At 51.9% G+C, this 13,364-nt stretch overlaps 1 protein-coding gene across 1 annotated transcript in view; it reads right to left on the reverse strand.

Moving 5' to 3' along the window:
• Positions 1-2,493: 2,493 nt before the first annotated feature.
• Atp2c2 (ATPase secretory pathway Ca2+ transporting 2) overlaps positions 2,494-13,364 on the reverse strand; it is a 54,407-nt gene continuing 43,536 nt past the window's right edge. Inside the window, exons 16-27 of the mRNA XM_051201404.1 lie at positions 11,632-11,733; positions 11,070-11,226; positions 10,206-10,376; positions 9,590-9,687; positions 9,451-9,501; positions 8,195-8,361; positions 7,217-7,285; positions 7,012-7,128; positions 5,910-6,057; positions 4,584-4,682; positions 4,150-4,291; positions 2,494-2,796 (exon numbers count right to left, since the gene is read on the reverse strand). Coding sequence (XP_051057361.1) covers positions 2,678-2,796; positions 4,150-4,291; positions 4,584-4,682; positions 5,910-6,057; positions 7,012-7,128; positions 7,217-7,285; positions 8,195-8,361; positions 9,451-9,501; positions 9,590-9,687; positions 10,206-10,376; positions 11,070-11,226; positions 11,632-11,733 — 1,440 coding nt within the window. The 3' untranslated portion in view covers positions 2,494-2,677. The remainder of the gene's footprint in view (positions 2,797-4,149; positions 4,292-4,583; positions 4,683-5,909; positions 6,058-7,011; positions 7,129-7,216; positions 7,286-8,194; positions 8,362-9,450; positions 9,502-9,589; positions 9,688-10,205; positions 10,377-11,069; positions 11,227-11,631; positions 11,734-13,364) is intronic.

The raw sequence follows: 13,364 nt of genomic DNA on the forward strand, positions 1-13,364 counted from the left end.
ATGCCTTTCTCCTGTACTTCAGATACCCCTTGTTGCCGAGCGTTGGTGGCACACGCCTTCAATCCCAGCACTTGGGAGGCAGAAGCAGGTGGGTCTCTGGGAGTTCAAGGCCAGCCTGGTCTACAGAGATAGTTCCAGGATAGGCTCCAAAGCAATACAGAGAAACCCTGTCTCGGACAAACAAAACAAAACAAAATAAAACAAAAGATACCCCTTGTCCTCTTGTGTTAAATGGCATGCCTTTCCTGTACTTAAGATACTTGCTTTAAAATTTTTATTTCTATATTATATGTAATTGGGCATTTTGTCTGTATATATGTCTGCACACCAGAGCGGAGCATTAGATCTCATGGGACTATAATGATAGATGGTTGTGAGCTGATATGATATATAGATGCTGGGAATTGAACTCAGGTTTTCTGAAAGAACCCCCCCCCCCCAGTGCTCTTAACCTCTGAGCCATCTCTCCAGCCCCTTAAGCTACTTTCTAATCAACTGACTTTCTGTGTGAATTCAGGCATCTTCCTCATGTTTTAATACTGGAGTTTTAGGGGCGCAGGCCTTTAATCTTAGCACTTGGGAGGCAGAGGCAGGAGGATCTCTGTGAGTTCGAGGCCAGCCTGGTCTACAAGGTGAGTTCCAGGACAGGCTCCAAAGCTACACAGAGAAACTGTCTCAAAAAACCAAAATAAAAAAGCATGAATAAATAAAATGAGTTTAACAATGGAAGGTAAAGCAAGAGTGTTTTGGAACTGCCTCATATGTTTGCTTGCTTTTCTCTTCAGTGGCATGGTGACCGTTTTTTAAAGAGTAAAGTGGCTGAGGCTGTAGCTCAGAGATAGTCAAGAGCCTGCTTGTGTCCATTAACCACTGGTTCAGAAAACGTCCACAGAAGCTCACCTCACCGATGCTCAGTGCCTGCCCTGACAGAAGAGTCCACTGTGTCCAGATGCTGGCATGAAATGAGTGAATACAGGAGCTGATGGAAAGATACTATGTGGTATGTCCAGGTACAGGCACACATGCCTCTTTGTGTGTGTGTATAGGTGCACATGTTGTGAGACATAGATCTGTGTACACATGTGCATGTGTGATGTTTACCTGTGTAGACATGCATATGTGCAGGTGTGATGTATTATGCAGGTCCATGCATCTGTCATGTATTACCTTGTGCAGGAGTGTGTGTGTGTGTGTGACATATGCCTTTGTGCAGGTACACATATGCATGTATGACATATGCCTGTGTGTGGGTACACATGTGTGTGATGTATGCTTGTGTGCAGGTGCTCATGTGTCTGCATAACATATGCCTCTCTGTGTGTGATGTATGCCTGTGTGCAGGCGCACATGTGTCTCTGTGACTTATGTCTGTGCTGGGTGCATGTGTGTGTATGATGTGTGTCTGTATGAAGGTGCAGATGTGCAGGTACACTTCCCTTGTGCATGCATGACATATGCCTGTGAGTATAGTTGAGCACACACGGGCATATGTGTGTGAGATTCACCCCTGATGCTTGCTGAATCCTTTTGTATCATGACCCTCAGCTATTAGTGACTCAGAATCACTTGTCCAGCTTCCCGAGACATAAGGCTTGGGCTTCACGTCTTGAGAGGGAAGCATGGAGAGACTTGAGAGCCCATGCTCCCTCTGGCAGCGACCGTAATGGTTTTATTCACGTGTAGGTTGTCTTGAGTGTGCAGGCATTGCTTCTCTGGTGGCTTCATTACACATTGTACCATGATTCTTTTATGGCTTTCAGTGTGGGACTGAGCCCAGGGCCTCACCCATGCCAGGGAGACACTCTAGTGCCAAGTCCCAGCCCTTTTTACTGAGAGGTGGAGGCAGGGGGATCGTGAGTCCCACTGAGTTTCTAGGCTGGCCTTGAGCTGTGATCCTTGTGAGGTTTGTGCCCAGCTCTGCCACCTCCACCACCCCCTCCTCCCTCTCATGGAGATGCTCTGGTCTTTCTGCATGAGGCATGATGCCAGCATGTGCTTTTGAGGTATCTGTTTATTGTGGGGAGGGAGCTTCCACATAAATTAGTGTTTATGAGCCGTCCCTGTCAGAAGTGGATGTGGAATTCTGAAAAAGTCTTCAGGGTTTTATTTTGGTGTCCATGGTGTGAGAGCTTTGTAAACACAAGACGTCTGTGTTCTTCACCACAGTGAGTGTGTAAGGGAGCTGCTCTTGGAGTTTCAGCTTTTTAGGTGACTAATGTCCTATCCCCACTTGGTGACAGCACCTTTTGTTTTCAATCAGATTTTACATAAATCATACTTGTGGAGGTTTTTTTGTTTTTGGTTTTTTGAACACTGGGGATTCAACTCCACATCATGAGTCACAGGTCTTTAGAGAACTGTTCCTTAGCACTCATCTTAGATGAGGAAGCAAGACCTCGAAGGAGACAGCTATGGGCGGAGTGGCCATATTCCTGGTTGCTGTGAAGCCCTGTGCCATTACATGGGGCTGCATTGCTCAAGCACAGAGACAGGTTAAATAAAAAACACAGTGGTTTAATAAATAGTGCCATGTTTTAGTAAGCTCCATCCTGTCCCGTGCATCCCAGCAGGGACAGAATGTGGAGCCAGGGTCCTGATGCTGTGTGCTCCTAAAATCTGCCCCTTGGAGTGGACAGACCACAGGCATGCAAGGTCACTCAGGGCTGTAGTGTTTCCTTTACACAGCATCTGGGAGCGTCTGGGTGGTCCTGGCTCCAGAGCAGAACTTTTCACACAGCTTGAGCAGCTCTGACAGAATGAAGACGGACGAGGCCAGGCCAGTTAACAGCAGCAGGTCTGTGGGAAGAGAAGCAGGCTCAGGTGGCAATGGCCACCTGTCACGTCCTGCAGCGTCTTCCTCCATATTCTCTGCCTTTCTCCTCAACGCAACAGACTTGTGGGGGCTGAGAAGGGGCTGTCCACTCTTGAAGAGGCCAGGGTCACCATGGCTTTGACAGGCTGACTGTCTTCCCTACCGTGGAAAGGCTGTGTGGAAACTTGCTTGGGGTGGGGGTTCCTTGTCTGAGATGGGGTCTCAGATAGTTCAGGTTAGCCTCAAACTTACTATGCAGTTAGTACTTTGTACTCCCTATCTTCCTGGCTGACCTCTCCAGCGCCAGGATTACAGGCATGCCAAGGTAGTATTGGTGCTGGGGATGAAGCCCAGGGCTTTGTGTGAGCCAAGCAAGTGCTCTACCAACAGAGTTACAGCTCCAGCCCAGGGGTTTTCTTTGTGTGTGGGCTTGTAGGAACATGCAGGCAGAGGTCAGGGGTTGACATTCCCCTCCCCACCTTTTTTGGAGACAGCTTTCTCACTGAATCTGGAACTCACCGTTTTCAGCTAGGCTGGCTGGCCACACTGAACCCAGGAGTCCTCCTGTGTGTACCCCCTGCCCCCAGCACTGGCATTTACTGGTGCATGCATTCTGAGGATCAGACAGGGGGCCCCCACGCTGTCCTGACTCCCCAACTCGTGGGTTCCTTTGCTTGCTCCCACAGGGCACTCAGTGGGGCCGGCAGTGATTTTAGATCACAGGGAGGTGCCCAGCCTGCCTGGCTTTGTCTCATATCTTCCCACCCAGGTGGCCACTTGGGGTCTGTAGTGAGCTGTGCTGGAGCATTGCCCCTCTCTGTACTGGATCTGGGAGCTGACAGAAGGAAAGGTAGGGGGCCTGCAACTGCTGTGCTTGGGCTAAGTTCCTCTGCAGGGCCTGTCCCTGCAGCGATAGGGACTGTTTGCTTCCTGTCCCCACTTCTCTTTGGCTGCAGCAGTGTCCGGGGTTCCAGAGCAGGGAATGCACACAGTGGCCTTTGGGCATCCCAGACTGCTAAATTATGTCCCTTTCATCAAGAACTCTGATGGCCAGCTCCAATGTGCACCTGTCACAGTGGCCCCAGGCAACCTCCCAGACTGTGTATCCTGAGGTCCAGAATGCTGCTGCCCCCTGCTTTCAGCACAGGGGCCTCTTTCTGGGCTTTATTTGTGTCCCCTGTGCCTGCACGTCACCTTCCTACCCCATGTGACATAAAGCAGATGCTGCAAACCAAACTGTGGACCGGCTCTGAAAGCTCCCACTCCGTGGCCCCTGCAGCTCCACCCCAGGTGGCAGCAATCTCAGGTGACTGCCTGTCCCTGTCCCCACCACTCACCAAGAGCTCTCAGGTTTTCAGTCTGGAAGACCTTCTGCAGGGGTGGGGCATAGATCACGGCCAGCTGCCCGAGAAGGGACCCAAGGACCGAGTACAGGAACATGCGGTTCCGGAAGAAGCCAATCTCAAATATCAGCTTGGTCTGTGGGGAGGAGAGGCGTGAGTGGACCTGTGTAGGCACAGTGTGGGGTCAGCAGCCATGTCCCGGGACACTGCAGTCAGTCTGTGTCCCCCCCAAGTTGGCACCTGGACAGAATGGCAAGTGCTGAGGCTTGTTGGAGCCACTGGGGACATGAAGTCTGATCCCTGTGCCCCCTCCCCAAGACTTCGCCAAGAGTAGAGAGGCAGTGGAATGGTGTCTCCATCCCTGGGGGGGGGGCTGTTATGGGTGGATCTGCAGGGGTGGAGCCTGGTGCAGGGTCAGTGCTGCTCACCTGAGAGCGGCAGCTTAGGGCGTTGAAGAGATCGAAGAACACGAAGCAGGTGAAGGCCATGGTGGTGGTGCGTGGGGTGCTGGTCCCATTCTCTGGGATCTGGAATCCAGCACATAGGCATGTTCATGGCAGAGAGGGAAGGTGGCTCCCTGCCTTAGAGCTGAGGGGCAAAGTCGGTGTGCCAGGGGTGGCCTGTGGGTGCTGCCTGAAGATTGCTGGTCAGCCCAGTCCCAAAGCTGTACCCTAGAAACTGGCTCTGTGTCATGTGTCTGTGCTGGCCCCAGGGGACTCCCCACCCTGGGAGGAGCCTTGTCCTCTATCAGGAAGGAGTGTCAGAGAAGGGAAAGGCATCTCCTCCTAGGGCAACAGTTCTCAACCTGTGGGTTGTGACCCCTTTGGGAATAAATGACCCTTTCAACAGGGGTCATCTAAGACCATCAGGAAACACAGATAGTTATGATTCAAAAAGGTAGCAAAATTACAGTTATCAAATAGCAATGAAAATAATTATGGTTGGGGGATCACAGCATGAGAGACTGAGTTACAGGGTTGCAGGGTCAGGAAGGTTGAGAACCACTGGCCCAGTGGGTAATGCCTCACAGGCCCTGCCACTGCACACACCTACAGATCAGAACCCATATCTTACGAGGACCATGGGACAGCTGATCCCAAACACAACGTGGTGTGATAAAAATGTCTGTTGGGGCCTTAGCTGTGTCTGCCGTGGCTGGCTGGAGCCCCAGTGAGATGGATTTGTGGGTGCACGCTTTCAGACAGTTTTTGCCCCAGCTTCCCCTCCCCACCTGTGGGACCCTCATCAGGCTGGAACACAGCTCAGTCCCGTCTACACCTCTGCACCTGGCTGCCAGGCAGGCTTTCAGAACCAGGCTGCCATCTGCCTGCCCCGAAGGACATGTTTAGACACAATGGGGATCCCTGCCTCATTCCTCATCTTGGCTACATATAACCATATGCAACCATGCGTAGGCTCCCTGGCCCAATGGGCCTTGAAAATTGACCTGCATTAAGATAGTCTCAGAGAGTGTAAGGGGCTCCTATAGTTTCCTTGTGACAATAAAAATGTCTCCCCCACCCCGTGAAGAGACACCCACCATCTATGCTCTGGCCCCAGTGTTTGACCCACACACTTCTCCCCCAGGCATCTCTACCCACCACCCTCTCTCTGGCCTCTGATAGCATTGAGAGTGGAGGAGCTGGGGGGGGGGAGAGGAGGGAGAGGGAGTGTGTGTCTCGCTTGGAGAGAGCACCCAGTCCTGCACAGGGCTCCTAACTGTTCCTGAGCAAGCCAACCCCTGCCTTGCTCACCTCTCTCCAGAAGATAAAGAGGGTTCCTCCTATGATGATGGCAGCTGACATGAGGACCTTCAGGATCAGGGCTCTGTTCAGGATGGTGTCCCTGATGCTCCGTGGAGGCCTCCGCAGGGCATCTCTGTCCACAGGCTCCACCCCCAGGCTGTGCAGAACAAGGCAAGTGACTCTTTGAAATAGCAAAGGTCACTTGGAGGCTGGGCCAGGTGGCATACACCTGTAATCCCAGCTTTCCAGAGGCTGAGACAAAGGATGAATTCAAGGCCAGCCTAGTCTGAATTGTCACCTGTGAGCAGGGCCGTTCTTGTCCCCCAGTGGCTATCCTACTCATCTATCTCCAAGTATCTAGATGCAGAGAGGTCAGATTACCTAGCAAAGGCTAGCAATGGGCTTCAGCCTTCTCCATGCAGTTCCCACTGTCATGAGGGGTCCTGAGTGGGGCCTGGAGGAACAGGACCCAGCTCCACCTTCCAAGGTCCATGTGTCAGACAGACACTCAGTTTTGTCACTCAGGAACATCAGGAGAGCTCAGTTGCACATGGGATAGAGACCTGGGAGCTACCTCACCTGCTGTCTCTCACATACAGGGAGCCTTGTGGCAGCTGCAGCCCTTGCTGAGCTCTGGGCTTCCCTCTCTGTGTAACTCAGCAGATGATGCTAACAGTAACGTTGGCTGCATTTGTAATGATACCTCCCTGTGGGAGCAACCAAGGCTACTGGGCACACAGGTCTCCTGTGCCACCAATGAGGTCATGCACATCTATGTCATGCAAGCACTTTCCTAAGGGTCAAGAGGCCTCAAGTCCATAGCAACCAGCTCTAGTGGAAATGGATCCATTCAACCAAAACAATACTTTCCCCTTCAGGGAAAATGCATGGGCAGAGGCCCAGGGATGAAGCCACCACTGTTAGGTTGATTAGGGAGGACTTCTTGGAGATGGTGACCTGAGCCATGGGCTCTATGAGTGCACTGGGACTGAGGGAGCACAAAGCTCCATCTCTGCATTCCAGTCTGCCTTCTAGGAAGCTGCTCATACTTCAGCAGCCTGGAGATTCTTTTCTGAGCTCATGTGGTCCTACCTTCAGCCTGCTGCCTCACCTCTGTGCTGGCGGCCCATCCATGATGATGTTCACCCACAGGATCTGCATGGCATTGAGGGGGCTGGGCAGGTTGCACACGGTGGATAAAGTGATGAGGCTCAGGGCAGCGATGCTCCTGTGGGGCACAAGCAACAGGAAGCCCATTAATGCGTGCATAGGATGCAGCGCCCACCGACTACAGAGGAACGTCCGCCTCTACTTACGTGCTCAACTGGAAGCGGACAAAGTTCTTGATGTTGTAGAAGATGCCTTTTCCTTCCTCCACCGCACTCCTGAAAGGGGGCGAGAGTGTTTGTGGGCAGAAAGGTCCTGGGGGTGGGGGTCAAGGGCTTTGCCACACGGTGTGGTCAGCCCACCTGCAACAGTGCAGGTAACCCTTGCTGGCACACCTGGGACACACTGGTAGGAGGTGATGTCAGCCCTGTGCAAAGCCCAAGGCCCCACTGTCCTCAGGAAGCCAAGTATACAATCCATAGGCAGTATGACACACCAGAGTGAGAGAAACCCATGCTCTACACACTGGAGGCAGAACAAGACATCACTGTCCATCTGTCTTGTCTGTCGTGTGTTATGTGCCTGTGTGATTTAGTTCTCCTGCCTCAGCCTCCTGAATTCAGGAATCACAGGCACATACATGCCTCCTTGTTGGGCCTCCAACTGTGACTTATTTGTTCAGGTGTGCTCATGTGGGGGCCAGAGGGTAACCTGGGTGTCATCCCCACAAAGGCTGTTGTTCTCCTTTGACACGAGCTTGCTCACTGATCAGGTGAGGCTGTCTATCTGGCAAGCCCTGGGTCTGCCTGTCTCCTCCTCAGCAGCAGGATCAGCAGCCTGTACCACCCTGCCTGCATTTTCATGTGACAAGTGTCAAACTCGGTTCCCCATGCTTGCAGACAAGCACCATGCTGACCGAGCTATCCCTCCAGCCCGCAGTATGATTTTTAACACCTGTCTCTTGTTACTGGCTAATCAAGTGGATCTAGGCTTTCTTTATATCCCACAGTGACTAATGGCAGCATGGCCCCAGGACCCTGTTTGGAGAAGCCCTGTACATTTGGAGTGGGCTCATCACCACAGTGATGAGCTTGGGATGCAGTTCTCTCAGGGAGTTCCCTGAACCCAAGAAAGCCCCTTCATATCTACCATAGTACATCCTGGGGATGCTGGTTATAGTTACTCACATAATGGCTGAGAAGTCGTCGTCCACCAGAATCATGTTGGCAGCCTCTTTGCTGACATCCGTCCCTGTCTGGCCCATGGCTATCCCAATGTCCGCAGACTTCAGGGCAACTGAGTCATTCACACCATCCCCAGTCATGGCCACAATGGCCCCTGATGCCTGCAATGCCTTTGGGAAGAGCAGGTTATGGGGAACCACAGCCTGAGGACCCTCTTAGACCTTTCTTGATGCCCTGCCTGGTGTACCATGGGGGCAGTTGCCACCCACCCGATAGATGCTTCGGTCAGCTGTCCTAGTCACAGTAGCTTTACTGCAGTGGCTCAGGAAGTGGGCATGGCCCTGAACTACTCAACTTTCGTTTCTCCATCTGCAAAGCAAATGGCAGTCACCATCCTGGCATCACAGGCTGTTGTGACACTCTGGATAGGACAATAGATGTAGCTTGTAAAAGTTGCTGTTAGTAAGCAGCAAATGAAGCCATGCCTCTGGGCTGTCAAGATGTCTCAACAGGTAAAGGAGCTTGCCACCAATCTTGATGACCTTAGTCATATAGTCACGTGGTTAATAGAGAACTGATTCCCACAGGTGCACTGAGGCTTGTATGCACCAATATTCATATATACAAAATTTGTTCTCTCTCTTTTAAACAGTCTTTCTGTGTAGCTAGGGCTGTCCTGGAGTTCATCATCCTCTGGCCTCAGCCTCATGAGTACTGGGATGACAGTTGTGAGCCACCATATGTGGTTGGCATTTAGTCTTCATCATTGAAAACTAAAACCCCAGGACCCCATCAAACTGTCCCCAAGAACAAAACATGGCTACCAAACACCTCAGCAAGCTGCTGGGTACAGGCTGCCGGTTGACAAAGAGAAACCACGGCCGGCCCCTGAGTATTTTCTCTTTACATCATCTAACTCCCAGGGCTGTTCCCAATGTCCGTGGCCAGTGGTCCCCAACCTCCCCACAACCGCATAAGAGGACCCACTCCTGTTTTAACTGTGAAGTGCCCATCCCACTAGAGATGGCATTTCCCAGCATCCTTTGCAGCTAACCATGTGATAGCATTCTGGCTAGCAAGCAGGGATGGATGGATACATGGGATGCACGCAGCTGTCTAGAACCTAGAAAATGAAGCTATGTGGCCAAGGCCAGCTTAGCCACCTGTCCCCCTGGACCATCCCTGTCACTTGGCCAACTGAGAGCCTGCCACCCTGGATGGCCCCACCATGAATGGCCCCTGTCATTCCACCCAGTTACCTTTATGATTTTAACCTTGTGCTTCGGGCTGGTCCTGAAGAATATAGATACCTGGCACGGGAGGTCAAAGTGTCATCAGCAGACATAGGAGCTGGAGGGCCTCTCCATCCCAGCCCTGTCTGCCACTGGGAGAACCCACCTGCCTCACTCGGGCAGCCAGTGCGTCCTGCTCCATGCCTTCCACCTCCTCCCCAGACATGGCTTTCAGCTTCTCATTGCCCAGGCCGATGGTTCTTCCTTTGGGAGAGGAGTTAGGACTGAGGAGCACCTTCAGGGCCTGAGCTGTGGTCCAGTCCCACCCAGCATGTGACACATTTGACCTTAGCCCATTTCAGTGTCTGCTAACCATGGTGAACCTAAATTTGCCGGTGATGAGGAAACTACCGGAGAATTGGCTTCCCTGAGGCTAGCCTGCTGGGACATGTCACTGGCATCTCACACGAGGGCTCTGATATGCTGGCCTGTGACCTCACAGCACTGGGCTGAGTTGGGCAAAGCCAACATGACAGCTCTTAACAGGAATGATTAGAGGAGGAGAGGCTGCCTGTCAGCCCACTGCTGTTGAAGAGACGAGCAGCAGAGTGGCTCTATGACACAGTTGAAAAGCCCCTAAACACATAGTAGGTCCTCAGTTTACATGTGGACCTTTCCCCATTTGGGACACAAGCTGGAGTAGGGAGCACTGGTCTACACAGCTCAGAGTCCTTTCAACTGGGTGCAAGGCCCCTTCACTCCTGGCCCCTCACCCTGGTTACCTATGGCCAAGGCTGTCTCTAGAGCATCTCCGGTCACCATCTTCACTGACACACCAGACTCAGAGAGCACCTGAACTGCTTCTTTCACACCAGCCCTCGGGGGGTCGATGATGCCCACAAGACCCAGGAATGTCAGTCTCCCCAGCTCGGGCCCAGACGCCAGGGCCAGCACTGTGAGAGACACAAGGGCAGGTTGGTGACCATCTTTAGTCCTAGAACACCTTATTGTGACCCTCAGGACAGCACAGGTACACCGGATAGGGAGGGAGAGGTGTGAGAAATAGCTCGAGTGTCCAGCTGAAGCCCCTGGAAGATGGCAGACAGGCATCTGCGACAGCTTCACCTACCATGAGCTCAATGCACACTCATCTGTCAAGGTAATGGATAGCACGAGCCCAGTGCCTCTCCTAGCCCTGCCCCCATGGAATACAAATAGTGTTACGAGATGTTTTCTCCAACAAGGGACAGGGCAGCCAATGGCACAAGGGTTTTAACATCAGCCTGATGGAGAGGACACTGACCCTGCAGCTTTGAAAACTGCATACGTCCCCTTCATCTGAGAGTTCTAGGTTTTCATAAGGCAGAGAGTGAAAAAGTGCCTGAAATTAGTGTGTGTGGCATAAACTTCATATGCCTTAGGGAACTTGGCAAGTAACATGCCATCCATACACAAGCCACACCTGAATTGGCGAGTCTCATGGGTGGCAAGGGGTGAGGTTTCACATTGGGAGTTGCTGTTAGCTCACCCCTGCCTGCCTTCTGGCTGGTGGCAGATCCACCCAGGACCCCGATCTGGTGCATCCCAGCAACACCACAGGCAAACTCAAGGCCCCAGTGGGCAGGGGAAGGAGCCAGGACACCAACCCCGCAGGCCAAGCGATCCCATCCTCTTCTCTTCCTGCAGCCAGTAGGACTTCTGTTGGGGCGTCAGAGGCAGGGGAATGCCCCCATTGTTATACATACTACAGTGATGGATCACTTCCTCAAAGGCCCCCTTCATGAAGTAAATGTCTTCCCCATCCTTGGACAAGAAAAGTGAAAAAAAAAAAATCTGCTGTCACTAGGTGATCCCTCGTGCACAGACAACTGCCTCACACTTGAGCCTATACCAGAATCCCCAACAGACAGGTCCCTGGGGCACACCTGGACTTCCCAATGGAGGTTCATAGGAACCTGAGACTCCACATTGCTGATCCCCAGGGACACAGGTGTGGCTGGCTCAGGGTCCCCACTGTGAGCATCGCGGGCCACAGTGCCAGGTTCCTGGCTGTTACTTCACTGTTTGGAAGCTCTTGGAAGGTGCTGGGCATGCTACCCTCTTCCCCCAGGTAAGGGAGGGGGACAGCACAGCCATGCTGAGGCAGGAGGCTCCCAGGCCAGCCTGGGCCCCACAGTGACACTCTGTCTCAGCAAAGGCTAAACTTACCTCATTCTTTGGGCTGCACCTCACCGCCATCCACTTCTGCTCTGAACTGAAGGGAATCTCTTTTCTCCGAGTGAAAGAATCTTTGGCACCACCTAAGTTCATCTAGGGTGTAAGGTGGCATGTTTTCAGGGAGTCATCCCAAGCCAGGGTGTAGCCCAGTGGTCCTCAACCTTCCTAACGCCGCAGCCCTTTAATACAGTTCCACATGTTGAGCTGACCCACAACCATTAAGTTATTTTTGTTGTTACTTCATAGCTGTAATTTTGCTAGTTATAAATCAGAAATTGGAAATAATGTATTTTCCAATGATTTTAGGTAACTCCAATGAAAATGTCATTTGCTCCCTCTCTCCAAAAGGGTCATGGCCCAAAGGTTGAGAACCACTGCTATATGCTAAGTGTCTGTGTAAATCAGCATCCAAACTGCAAATCCAAGTAGTAGCTACAGGAAGGCTGCCTATTTTCAACCATCTCTTGTCCCAGAACCAAGTCTTTGCCTCATTACACCTTTGAAAACTTCTGGGGGAACAAGGACACTTGGGAAGGTGAAGTCTGAGTCTTGCAGGACCATCACCTGTGTGGTCATGGTCTCTGATGACTTTGGGACCTATTGCCCCAAAGGTCAAATGCAGTTTTCCAAAAGCAAACCAGTGTTAGCCAGGTATCTCATGCATTAGAGACAGTGTTTGGGGGAGAAAGGAATTCCAGGAAGCTGTATAAGTGGGAATGGCTTGGGGAAGGAGGGGTTGTGAGGACCCTGCTTCCTCATTGAGACAGGGTCTAATTTGATAGCCCTGGCTGGCCTGGGATTTACTATGTAGATCAGGCTAGCTTTGTACTCACAGAAATCTGCCTAGCTCTGCTTCCCCAGTGCTGGGATTAAAGGTGTGAGCCACCATACCTGGAAAGAGTTCTCCCCATCCCTCTCAAAGCACAGATATGTCAGGAGCCCCCCCCCCTCAGTGATGAATAGTGGCTGTACTGTGGAATGCTGTCCTCTGAGAAGGGCAGCCATCACTATCTTCATCCTAGAAGCTACGATTCATCCAAAGATACCTTCAAAATGAGGCCTGTTTACATTCCCTCAGAAGGAGGGGCAGGGCGGACTCTAGACCCTCACCCCCTCAACCCTTCCTCAGGTGTAGCAGGGGACATGCTAGAGTATATGGTTCTCTTCAGGGAAGACACCAGGTCAGACTGCACTCCACAAGGATGCGGATGTTTGGGGTCGCCATGCTAACTCTGGGAAAACCCAATGGTATTTATAAATACTTTCCTCTACTACCCATTCTGTATTTCCTCTAACCTTAGCAAGCACCTCAGCAGGTCTTTCCCTGGAGAAGTAAGTGACTCACACCTTCATTCCTGATGGGTCTGTGCCCTCTGTCATCCTGCCGGGATTGGGTTGAACTTTCCCATTGACTTTAATCACAGGACATGGTGGCACCAAGAGATGCCCTGAAGGATCCCCTGCATCATCTTTCTCCATACATCATCTTTCTCACCACCATTGTGGGGAAGCAATCCCATTTCCCCTTGGTAGTCAGGATCCCACTACCATTGTTCCTTTCTTAGCCTGCTGGCTTCAGGGCATCAGAAACCCAAATGTTTGCTGTGTCTCCTTAGCAGGGACACTCTTCCTTTTGGAGCCAAAACTTCTAGGCCATCAAGTGGTTATGTGTGTCTGCACCCTCGGTGCTGTTGGACCACAGGGTGGGTAACAGGAAGATGGCT

The sequence above is a fragment of the Phodopus roborovskii genome, unplaced genomic scaffold, assembly GCF_943737965.1.
Source record: "Phodopus roborovskii unplaced genomic scaffold, PHOROB, whole genome shotgun sequence".
Classification (NCBI taxonomy): Eukaryota; Metazoa; Chordata; class Mammalia; order Rodentia; family Cricetidae; genus Phodopus; species Phodopus roborovskii.